This window comes from Cheilinus undulatus, linkage group 15 (genome assembly GCF_018320785.1).
Source record: "Cheilinus undulatus linkage group 15, ASM1832078v1, whole genome shotgun sequence".
NCBI classification, from domain to species: Eukaryota; Metazoa; Chordata; class Actinopteri; order Labriformes; family Labridae; genus Cheilinus; species Cheilinus undulatus.
The window spans coordinates 37,138,301-37,150,858 of NC_054879.1; the positions used below are offsets into that span (position 1 = coordinate 37,138,301).

The 12,558-nt window shown below is 38.4% G+C and overlaps 1 protein-coding gene across 1 annotated transcript; it reads left to right on the forward strand.

Moving 5' to 3' along the window:
- Nucleotides 1-11,892, forward strand: LOC121522150 (immunoglobulin-like domain-containing receptor 1). Its single transcript, XM_041806272.1, has 8 exons — nucleotides 1-311; nucleotides 2,936-3,106; nucleotides 5,246-5,395; nucleotides 5,752-5,871; nucleotides 5,968-6,114; nucleotides 6,430-6,555; nucleotides 8,087-8,976; nucleotides 11,310-11,892. The coding sequence occupies exons 1-8, from the start codon at nucleotides 263-265 to the stop codon at nucleotides 11,346-11,348; spliced, it is 1,692 nt and encodes a 563-aa protein (XP_041662206.1). The 5' UTR covers nucleotides 1-262; the 3' UTR covers nucleotides 11,349-11,892.
- The last annotated feature ends 666 nt before the right edge of the window (nucleotides 11,893-12,558 follow it).

Consider the following 12,558-nt stretch of genomic DNA (forward strand, 5'->3'; position numbering starts at 1 on the left):
CCTGAAGCTGGAGTGGGGGAGGGGAGGAAGTCTGCTGGGAAAGGTTTTCCTCCTCTGTGTACTAGCCTCTGTACGGCTCATATTTCACAGCAGGAAACTAATATCGGCTGGCTAACATGTCGTCTTGAGTGACTAAATCAGGTTAATATGCAGAACAGCGCCTTTGTTATGCTTTCCTCCGAATATTCTGGATTATTGGTGGATTTTGAATCGCCTACAGGATAGAAACTGAAGCCTCCGCGGGAAGATAAAGAGCAGCGAGATGGGAAATATGATACTGATGGTGCTTCTGGCGCTACACCTGCCGACAGGTGAGGCTTTATTAACGCAGGTTTTAACTTTAAGTTCATATTTTTGCAAGTATCTCATGTTTTCGACAGCTCAAAGGTGGGAATTCCGAGATCAAACAAAATGCCAGTCGAAACTATCTATAAAGCGAACAAGTTAATTATCAACAGGTGTAAACAGGGCAAGGCCGACCATTGTCACGTGACTGCACGTTGCTAATTTTTCCAGTTTATTATAAACAAACGATGACAGTAAAACAGGGTTGCTAATATAGGTTATTTCTTAATAACTGGGCTATTAATTGTTTTGATTACACTCTTAGTTAATGCTCCTGCGAGGAGGTTTTAGTTGGTCATTAAACAGACTGATATTATACTGATGTTTCTACATGACCTACAAAAGTATTTAAAAAAAAAAACATCAGTGGCCATCAAAAGGTGTAGGTGAAAGAGAGACTGAGTCACAGAACAGGCTAAATGTACAGTCTCAAGGGCTAGGCTTTACAGTGAGAAATATATATATTTATTAGGATGCATGATAATGGATTTGTGCCAAATTCAATATGCCAATACTGACAAGTTATTTCTAGCTGATACTATTTGAATGTAGTTCAGACATAAAACTTTTGTTCAGAAACATTTACATTTTGTGGATGAACAAATTAACAAATTTCAGTCCTTAAAACACAATTTAGAGTGTAAGGAAGGATGATGATTTAAGAAGACATGGGTAAGCTGACATGGGTATTTTGGTCCGCTAACTCTGCTCACTTGCTTGTTCATTTGGCCAGTGTTTACACATGATATAGGCAGATTTTTATCGCCGAATATCAGCAGAAATTTTAATATCTGCTGATACCAATATCATACGGGTAATATTGTGCATCCCATATATATTTCTGCTTAAAGAATGCAGGATGAAAATGTTCCCTGAAAACATTACATCTGCATGTATGGAATAAAATCAGTTAGGAAGTAAGCCATACTGTTTTGTCCACAGGGGGCGCCAAAGCAGACACAAATAAAGTTCATCAGTGGAGCTTTAACACTTTAAAATCTGAGGGCCCACAGCAGCTTTTTAAATTTTTTTTTTTTTCAAAATGATTTTACATAGCCTAAGTATACCACATGTTATATACCACCAGAAAGCTTTTATTCTCAGGATTCTGACCATGTTAACCGTTCTAGGATAAAAGCATCACAGCAGTCACAGTTAATGCATCTGTCAGACTACAACCAAACGATAATAAAGGTGGCACAGTTCACAATTAGAAGCTCTCCTGTACTTCCCTGATCATAGTATACCATTTAAACAGTCCTGCTGCATCAGACAGAGTCCCTACAGTCTAAATCCAGTCAGTATTTAGTACATAAACATGATTACATCCATAAAAGTTCTTGGACTGGACATTGAATTAGCTATAATAGTCTTTTTTACAGGAAATTACTAGCAATGCTATATGGAAATAGATGTAAAATGCTAATTTTCTGCCCTGTTATCAGCATTTAATTTTACAAATAATCAATAAAGTTAGATCATCAAAATGTGTGCTACTTTGGTTCCACTGAAAAGTATGTCTTCCCTACTTTATTTTTACTCTCCACAGTCTCACCAAATATCCATTAAAGAACACAATCCGATTGGCTAGATGTCACATGAGTAATAGTCACTCAATACTTAATCTTGGATGGCACTTATACAGTGAGCATATGACATCACTTCCTGTTTTACTGTGTCTACTGTGTTTCTCTGTGCCATTTCTCACGCTGAGGGGCTGTTTTTTTATTATTATTTTATTTAATTTTTTTGACCATGCAATTTTACTTTTCACTCATTAACTACAGTTTGTACATCTAAATAAATGCACATCAGTTCTAAATATCAGTTATCTGTCTCATGAGCTGCTAGGTCAACCCCTACTAAGCAATACTTGAAATTTTCCAAAGTAACATTGTTTTATTTACACGGTTGACAAGCCATCAGTTCAAAACCAAAGACTTTTAAAATTTAACACAGCAGTAAATCGGCACTTTAAGGAAGCTTGGTCCTGCATGTTTGATGTCAAAACAGATTTGAAAATTCTCTAACAGTTGAGGATATTTAGGTTCGTAATTGATTATTAAGCTTTAAAAATGTTCCTGTGCTATCTTGTAAAATGATAGTTCCAGAGATATTTTGCATTTGTTATGCATAAAAGAAAAGTGAAAAAAATCATTAAAAGTTTGAGTTAAGTCCTTGTGACAACTTGAGCTGTGGTTACAACCTTTTTTGGGTATTTAATTAATCAAACTATCATGCCCGCAGTGTTTATATAGCCTACAAACGTGCATATGGGAGTGTGAGTTTAGTATTTGACCTCAAACTAAAGTAGTACAATTAGCAGTGGTTGCCTGTCAGCGGCTTTTACTCTGTTGAACATGACTGACAGCCCTATCACACGTAATGGTAGAGTTCATGACATGCACCTTTAAAGGAGTGAACTGTTAACCTGTTGGGCCAGATTTTTGTCAATCCAATATTGCAAAGGTAAGCCATGTCACAGATACACCATGCTTCTTTGGAATAGGTTTTTAAATTTGAATACATGTCATGAGTGCTGCTGTTTTACATTTAATCTCCCCTCTGATCTGATCCTTTTTCATGTCAGAGCTGCTGTCCATCCAGGTGACTGTGTCAGAAACAGAGAGGTCGACGACTCTGTTCGCCTCAGTCATCCTGCGCTGCGATTTTTCAACTTCTGCAAACCCTCAGGATGTCCTCGTCACCTGGAGGTACAAGTCCTTCTGTAAAGACCCTGTGTTGGAGTACTACTCCACAGGTGAGGCTGCAGGTGGAGAGAAGGAGATTTTAATGGGAAAAAAAAACATGTTTGAAACAAAAAATGAAATGTGATTAAAAGGGGGGTTAGAATGAAGAATTAATTTGAAAGGGAACCATTTCACTTTATTGTTTCCAAGACTTTTGAAGTTTAAGTTTTCTGGCCTCCATCAGGGACATTTAGGTAGATATTTCAACGATGGTTTGTTCAATTTAGTGAACTTATGCTTGTTCAGCTCAGTCCAATTGTAACCTTGAAGACTTGAACTGAGGTTATCACAGCAAACAGTGTCTCCCAGTCTTACAGTACTACTTTAAACAATAACATAGCATTTAATAAATTGTTTGCTGCCTCAGACTTAAGAAATAACCAAACAACTTATGAAGTTTGTCTGTAGTCAACGCATTGAAGCCTGCCGCTCCTATCATGTTTCATACATGATGATTCAGCTCTCTGTTAAAACACAGGGAGTGTTTCTGTACTGAGTAGTGTTTGCATTTGATTTAATTATGTTTTTTTTCCAAACAGACAAGCCCAGTTAAATACAGTGTATTGAGAAAGTATTCAGACTCACTTTTTCATTTTTTTATGATGCAGCCTGATGCTACAGTTGTTCTAATTCATTTTTTCTCTCATTAATCTACACCCAGTAGCCCACAATGACAAAGTGAAAACAGAATTTTAGATTTTTTTTGCATCTGTATTAAAAAGAAAAAATGGAAATATGCTGTTGACACAGATATTCTGACCATTTACTTAGTTCTTAGTTTAAGCACCTTTGACAGCAATTGCAGCCTTCAATCTTTTTGAATATGAACTAACAGGCTCCGCACACATTGACTGGGTGATTTTCTGCCATTCTTTGCAAATCCTCCTAAGCTCACTCAGGTTGGATGGAGACCTCTGGCTGTGTGCTTAGGGTCATTGTCATGCTACAAGGTGAACCTTTAGCCCAGTCTGAGGTCCTGAATAGGTTGTCACTAAGGATATCTGTGTACTTTGCTCCATTCAGCTTTCCTTCAACCCTTACTAGTCTCCCAGTCCCTGCTGCTGTAAAACACCCCCACAGCATGATGCTGCCAACACCATGCTTCACTATTGGAATGGTATTGGGCAGATGATGAGCAATGCCTGGTTTCCTCCTGACATAATGTTTAGAATTAAGGCCAAACAGTTCAATTTTGGTTTCATCAGAGCAGAGAATCTTGTTTCTCTCTGTCTGAGAATCCCTCAGGTGCTCTTTTTCAAACTCCAAGCAGTTTTGACCCGATGGTCACTGACTGAGCTCCAGAGATCCTGTGTGGAGATGGGACAAAGTTCCAGAAGGACAACCATCACTGCAGCCCTCCACTGATCTGAGCTTTATGGCAGAGTGGCTAGACAGAAGCCTCTCCTCAGTGAGAAACACATGAAAGCTTGCTCAGCTTTCATTTAGAGTTTTTTGCAAACTCCAAAAACTTTGTGGCTAGAGCTTGAGTTTCATTTTGGTAAAATATTAGAAATTAACGATACATAGTGGTAACTGACTGTACAGAAAAGCATTATGACTTTTAAAAGTTTTCTACAAAGCAATAATTTTGGATATAAGAGGTTTGTACCTGACAGCGACCATATGCATATGGTATGTAGCAAAATAAAGGTAGATTTTACAGACCTGAAGGTTGTAATTGAAACTTTATCATTACAAAGGTTTTGAAAACAGCAAATTGAAAAGGGGGGTAAAAAATGCAAGACAGTATCAGCAGATTCAAGACACGTTTTATGCTATGTAACACTAATTTAGATCTATGTAATTTAAATATATGTAAAAGAAATGCATGTGGAATATTTGCATTTTCAAGGTTAAAAATGGGCTTTTTATGACACAAGAAACACAACAGATAGACACAGACAGAGAAAGGGCAGTGTTTGGAGTCAGAAATGGGGATGAAAGTGTGGGGAGAGAAACACAAAAGAAAAGGGAAACCACAGCTGCCCACGTATGTGGGGCGCAACCTAACTGCTAGGCCATTTGCGCCTGAAAAGGGGTGCATTTAATGCAGAGTGCTTTCCACATTTAGGGCAAACAGACTGAAAAATCAGAAAATGAAGACACAAAACAGTGCTGTCAGTTGAACTTTCACTGTCATGTTCCCATAGCCTATCAGGCCGCTCTGCAACTGGGTCAGGACCCGTCCAACGACTGCCCGGACAACCAGCGCACGGTCCGCACTGTCATCCAGAAGAGAGGCCTCAATGAGCCCATACTGGGAGCAGAATACAGAGAACGCAAAATTACCATTCAGAACAGTGAGTTTGGTTGAATTCCAGTTAAGTAGTTCACAGTACAGTCGGCACAAATACTTAGAGGCTGTAAAGATTTAAATTCTGCATACTGCGTTATTATTGTTGTAAAATTTGCTTTAACCAGTCAGTGCATTTGTTTGCCTATTTATTGATTTCATTAACATAACAGAAGAAGCTACATTGCCTAAAGTAAGATCCAAGTAAAATGTAAATTCAGCAAAAAAAATGAACTAAATTAACACATTTGAAACCGGCAAAGATTGTGTCTTTGACTTTAATGTTTTTTTCTCTTGTATGTAGTCAAAATCATGTTTTCATGATAAGTTATTTTAAAGCATTGTGATGTTTTCTGTCCATAGAGGCCGACCTGGCCATCACTGAAGTGATGTGGTGGGACAATGGCGTCTATTTCTGCTCCATTGATGCTCCCGGTGACACGATTGGAGACTCTGATAAAGAAGTCAAACTCATCGTGTACCGTAAGTTTCCTCAGCTGAGGTTTAAGCTGCCAACGTGCCTTCCTCTTTTTTGTTCTTAAAAATCCTAATAACTCTGTCTCTCCTCACCTGTTGTAGACTGGCTCACGGTCCTGTTGATCATCCTGGGAGCTCTCCTTCTCATCATGCTCTTCTGCATTTGTTGCTGTCAGTGCTGTCCGCAGAAGTGCTGCTGCTACGTCCGCTGCCCGTGTTGTCCACAGACCTGCTGCTGCCCAGAAAAAGGTAGAAGAGGTGCTTTGGTTTACACAGCACCATATCAGTGACCTAAAAACTTCAGTGCAAGCTTCATTAAATCGTTAGGAACCTTTCTGGGTGATTTAAATTGGTAAAAAAAGTTGTTGGTGTAGTTAATGATACCATAGATTTTCCTTTTGTTATAAGTTAACATACCAGCTTTGATAATGATTATAAGAGGTAAGAATTAAGAGCTTCAGTTGTTCATGTCTTTATATACTAGAATCTCTCAAGTCAAATCTAAACTTACTGATCCTGACTGAGATAGACTGTTGATATCCTCTCCGTTTCTCTCTTTTTCAGCTGTGATGCAGCACAGGATGATGAAGGAGGCTCAGAAGGCGATGGTTCCCTGGATGAATGGTCAACCCATTTACGCTCCCATCAGCTCCAATGCGTCCTCTCAGGGCGTCCCCATACTCTATTCAGGTGAGAGACACAAAAAGAACAATGAGGCCTCTCTGGTGCTTTGTTCAGAATAAATCTCATGCAGGTCTAAGGGCGTGTGTTTGGTTGTGGTTTTAATTAAACAGTGATGACAATTTCAAAGGTTGGAGGACACATTAACGCCAGAACAAAACTACATTTATATGATTAGGATTTGTGTTCTTTATCTTCATGCTAATCACATCCTTCACCATTAATTATCATTACATTAAGCTTTACATATTTTCACTGTGTTAATTAAATCCAGTAATAAGCAGTCTTGCACTGCCTTTTTAAAGCTTTATTTTTGGGCTTTTTATGCCTTTACTGACAGCAGAGGACAGTGGATAGAATCGGAAACAGGGATGAGAGAGCTGGGGAGAGACATGCAGGAAAGTGACACAGGCCGGATTTGAACCCGGGCTAACTGCTTACATGGATGAAATCTAATTACTTAACATGTTTATTTAATAAACTTCACCTGAAATCTACAGATTGATTTAGAGTCAAATACAGAGAGTTTCTGTAGATATTTCTGTTGATAGTCTGACAAATAAAATCAACCTTCTACTGAAATCCAAAGACAGAAAATTTCCATAAAATATAACATAGTATATTTTTGTATTACATTTAATACATTTGGTAACTGATAATCCACTTGAGAGCATTTCTATCATTTATCAGATTGTATTCAAAAGTTTTTTACGTAATTTATTGATCATATTAATTAGGTTGGGGTATCATTAAAGTATGTATCAAATATGATACAATAGCCTTTAAGGGGATAAGCACCAGCTGTTCTTCATTACAATAATTATGATCATTAACACACAGGTGATTGAAAGCCTTTTTTTATGGAGTCTGCAGGGCAGTCAGATGATTTTGTTAAGATTTAGTTTGTGTGTTTGATTGAAGTGTCAATTTTAGAAGTTCCTTTACAAAACAAGCCCCTGCCTTGATTACAGGAAAAAAGGTACATTCTAATACTAACAATAGATCAAATGACTAATGTGGGAAAGAAGGAGGTCCTCGTAAACATAAACTAGCCGATTATAATAGTACAGTTCCCTTCTTCCAAAGCATTTTAGCTTCTCTTTACATGCTGATATATTTTTTGCCCCTCACTCTTCTCATGTCATTTTAAGCTGTGCTTGGCAGCTGCATTTCATTCAATGTGTACAAATCTCTGAAAACACACTGAACCTTACCTGCCCGATATTTCAACAGCAAGCAGTCAGACTTAGCCACAAGCTAGTGACGCTGTGCTACATGTAGTGACTGCAAAATTAGTTATTTCTGTCTAGAGGACAAATCATAACTTCTTCAAAAGTATCTAATATTTAGATTATAGGATTTCATAACATCAAGTTGAAGCAAGCATGACTTTAAATGTCAAATGAGGTTGCTTTTTGTCCTCTGAATATTTTTGGCTGACATTTTTTTTTCAAGCTTGTGTCTGCTGCCCTCTAGTGGGGTAAAATCTGCTTTGCAGATGTTTCATGTCTCAAAACTTAAATTGTAAACTTTATTTCAGGCTCGTACTCAGACTATCCAGTCAAGCAAAATTTTGCCATGGCTCCGATGCAGCTGTCCCCCATGGCCCTGCAGCAGCAGCCCCCTCCTCCTCCTCCTCATCATATGAACGGCAGCGTGCGGAGCAGCATCCAGGGAACCAATCAGGTGCTGGACTACCTGGAGAACCAAGTGAGGGGGCTGGATGTGGTGGCACCTCAACAGGCTCCGTATGCTGTACAGAATATGCCCCCATTACAGCCTCAACCCCAGCACCACCCAGCCCCAGCTGCAGTCCCCAACACACACGGACCCCCGAGTATGCTGTCAGCCCTGGATGAGATGGGGGTGAGAGGGGTGGAGAGACGGGTGATCACCCTGCCTCCTATCATTCAGCGTGCACCTAGTCTCAACTCACGTAGAGGGCCTGGAGGTGATGGAGTCAGAGGTGGGGCAAGGATATCCAGTCAGTCCAGTGGGAGCACAAACCGCTCAGGAGGAGGGGGTCTCCCCCGCAGCAGTCGAGGCTACAGAGACGTCTCCCCACCCAGACGGGGGATCCTGCGAGACTACAGCGATGAGTCAGATTGGGAGAACAGGCGAGGGCGGGCGCCACACAGGAGCTCAAGGAATGACAGTGGAGGCTCGCCTAGGAGGAGAGCAGGTGGGTCCAAACGGCGAGCTCGTAGCCGCGACGACCTGATGGAGGAGCTGTACAACAGAGCGGCTCGGAGGGAGAGAAGCTATTCTCCTCCTCTGCGCCGCAAAGGATCCTGGAGCTCAGACGATGAAGACAGCAGGAGGAGGAGAGGAGGCAAAGGGAAGGATTGGCCAGAGCAACCCCCAAGCTACTCCTCCATCGAGATCCAGCCTGGACACACTAACGACCGAAGGAACTACCACCGCCTCTCTGTAAGGACCACCAACAAATACTGACACTTATTACTTTGTTTTATCACTCCTCTTTATTTTTTGTCTTAGATTTCTGTTTGAAGCAATGCTAGTGCTGTTGTAGGCCTGTGCATGTCTCTAAATCAAACCAAAATATTTTAGACCCTATAGGCTCTATTTCCACTCTATTTTTCCATGAACTGGGATGTTCATCAGTCAGTGTTTTAGGATGGCTTTGTTGATCCTCCAGAAATTTTAAAAAAGAAATGGTTACCCACTCTGAATTTTATTAAAAGTGAAAATAACTAGTTTTGCCATGGAATTTGGTACAGAAATTTAAATAAACCTCAGGATTTATTTCTATGACTTAAGTTAGAACAAAAATTTTTGCCCATAGCTGCCATCAGGTTTAAAGCATTAATATTGCAATTTCTCTGCTTGATAATGAAAAACTTTGAACCCAGCTGCCTGTTTTCTCTTTGGTGCTAATCAGGGGGAGTTGGCGTGCTAATGCACTTTATTGGATAGATAATTTTTAAGATTAAGATATTCCTTTATTAGTCCCACAAGGGGAAATTCCAAAGTAACTGCAATTTAACTGCAATATGATACAAAAAAAAAACAAAAAAAGAAAAACATCTATACCTTTTTGGATACAGCAGCAACAACAATAGAAGTCCTAGACTCACAATATTGAGAATTATGTTGGTTACAGTAAATGATGAGAAATAGTAAGCAAAACCTACACTCAGTTTAATCTGCACACATAAATTTGGCAGTGTTTTGGTACAATTTAGACAGCTTGTAGGAATTTTCTTGACATTTTTTAATGGATTTGTTCCTCTATTTTTTTAAAGCTTTGGTATTTAAGCAGTTGCTCATTAAGATAATACAGATTGTATTTATTTTAAAATGTGGTATCAAAATGCATAAAAGTATCCAAATTATTATAGACCTTTCTAGGGATTTACAATATTTTCAGCATGATGGAAAGTGAATTATTGTTTCATCAAAAATTTCTATTTTCAACCCATACATCAAAAAATAACATGACAAATAAGGCTGTGCAGTTTAGGCAGGACCAACAGACCTACATCCTCTTAACCAGTTGTCTTTGTTCATTTTTGTTAATTCACATGTAAAATGTGTTTTATGGACTGAACTGTTATGTCTGGTTTACATATATATATTATCATCAAAAATTTGAATATCATGCATCCCCTAAACCTTACACTTACAGTGCAGTCAGAAAGTATCCAGACCCGCTTCACTTATTTAAATTTTACGTTGCAGCCTGATGTTGGATTTTTTTTTTTCTCAATAATCTACACTTAGTTCCTCATATGACAAAGTGAAAACAGAATGTTGGGATTTTTTGCAAATTTATTAACATTAAAAAACTGAAATATCACATTGATATAAGTATTCAAGACAACATTTGAAATTTGTTGCACTCAGTAATTGGTTGGAGCTCCTTTTGCACAAATAACAGCATCTATTTTTTAAGTGGCATGGAACAGATCAGTCCGTGGCACTGCTGGGGTGTCATGAAGCCCAGGCTGCTTTGATAGCAGCCTTCATCTTGTCTGTATTGTAGAGTCTACTGTCCCGATGTTCCTTCCATTTCTACCAGTCTTTGCTGAGATGTTTCTACATCTCGATTGGAGTCCACCTGTGGTAAATTAAACTGATTGGGCATGATTTGGAAAGGCACACACCTCTCTATAGAAGGCCTCACAGCTGACAATGCATATCAGAGCAAAAACCAAGCCATGAGGTCAAAGGAGCTGCCTGCAGAGCTTAGAGATGGGGTCTAAATACTTATGTCAAGATCATATATCGGGGTTTTTTTTTGTAATAAATTTGCCAAAAATTCGAATATTCTAAAGATTCTGAAAAAAAAATCAACGTTTCAGTACTATTTAGACAGTGAGTAGTTATTTGCTTTGAGTTTTAAACATAAATAATTCTTATTTAAGTGTTGGCTCTTATATAGTGGTTCACCTAAATATTTTCTCAGTTGAAAATACCTGGTATCAAAATGCATTGAAGCAGCAGAGTTTTTTGTCAAAAGTACTCCTAACAACAATGTAAAAACAGTACTCCTGCTTAAAATTAGCATTTTAGCATTTTACTAAAACTGTGATGAACTAAACTAGAAGGGCCTGTCTGCATGTACCTGCTTAACACTGGCCTTTCTGCCTGGCTATTGTTAGTGTATCGCTGTGCACTGGTATGCCTTATTGTGCTAGGTTTTTCCTTGTATTTTTCTTTTTTGTTGCTTGTATGTAGGCCTAATGATAAATCTTATTTTCCCTAGACTAAACTTCTCCTCTCCCTTTTTCTCTTTATAGGATAGAAGCTCCCGTAGTGGCACCAGTGTAGTCATCTGAAGCATTTCTACTTTTTTCTCAATTTTTTTCCTGAATGTTTCCAGAAGAGTGACGATGAAGACAAGGAGCAGGAACTTTGCTCTGTTAAATCAGCATATAAGGATGAAGTTTTGGTCAATGTTTTGTAATTGTACTGTACTGTACTGTATATATGTTAACTCTGTATTCACTGTTTTTGCAGTCTCTTGTTATTGAGATGAGTAATTTGAGAGATTCTTGTCCTCATATTCAGTGTTTTTCAGGTTATTTTTTTCTCTGGTGATGGTTAAAAATTTCCCTCTGAAGGTTTTTATGAAGAAAAGTTTCAACAAGCACATTGTTGGATACTGTAAGAAAGTCACACTTTGTTTTTGTCTGTTAATTTCATATGTTGCTTGACTCTGTACTGTTGAAAATGGTTTTATTGTTCAAAGACAGCCAAGAAAGCAAGCACATTTGCAAAATAGCCCATTTGTAGAGAGTTTAGATAGAATAGTAGAAAAATTGTATTTTTTATAAATGTTTGCTTTTGAATGCATGTTTAAATAAACATTTTTAGATACGGCTCTGGTGTCTTAATGAGTTTTTAAAGATATGTTCCAACTAAGAAGCCATCTTTAAACTAAAAACTGCTACTAAAGCAGGACAGGAGACTGGGTAAAATGGGAAAATGTCTACTTTAAAGCAAGCTGACATCACTACTGTAAAGGCTCATAGTAAACACAGAATGTCCAACTTAATAGCAAGAAAAATTTACATGTGGGGAAAGAAATGTAGGCCTACTGATGATGTAGAAGGTATAGGAAACAAATCACTGAATTAAAGAGATGAGTTCTCTCCACTCCTGTCTGACAAGCATTGGCAAGAATCAGTGTCCAAATTAGCTGTTTGGCATTGACAAAGAAGATCTGACATTGTGTCAATGGGTGAAACGTACATACTCAGCTCTGCTGCTCATCCTGCAAATGTCCCTTCCAAATGTGGCTCCATTTAAAAGGAAAATAAACAGGCTTTCCATCTGTATATGATTTATTGCCAAGAAGAATTGTGACTTCAAATTTCCTTACTTTTGTGCTAAGTTTATATGGGGGAAACAAACCAAACACTTTGTTCTGTTTGAAATAAAAACATAATCTTGCAAACAACATTATATGTTCAAAGGTTGAATTTCTCACTTTCAAACTTTATATCTCTCCTTTCTCTGATTCCCCTTGTCTCTGAAAAGGAGCAT

What these genes read in the sequence shown, in the direction of transcription:
- LOC121522150 (XM_041806272.1), top strand. Translation starts at nt 263, where the DNA reads ATGGGAAATATGATACTGATGGTGCTTCTGGCGCTACACCTGCCGACA. An exon ending in CAAAATTACCATTCAGAACA is followed by an intron (nt 5,396 to 5,751) that starts GTGAGTTTGGTT and finishes TTCTGTCCATAG; the next exon opens with AGGCCGACCTGGCCATCACT. An exon ending in AGTCAAACTCATCGTGTACC is followed by an intron (nt 5,872 to 5,967) that starts GTAAGTTTCCTC and finishes CACCTGTTGTAG; the next exon opens with ACTGGCTCACGGTCCTGTTG.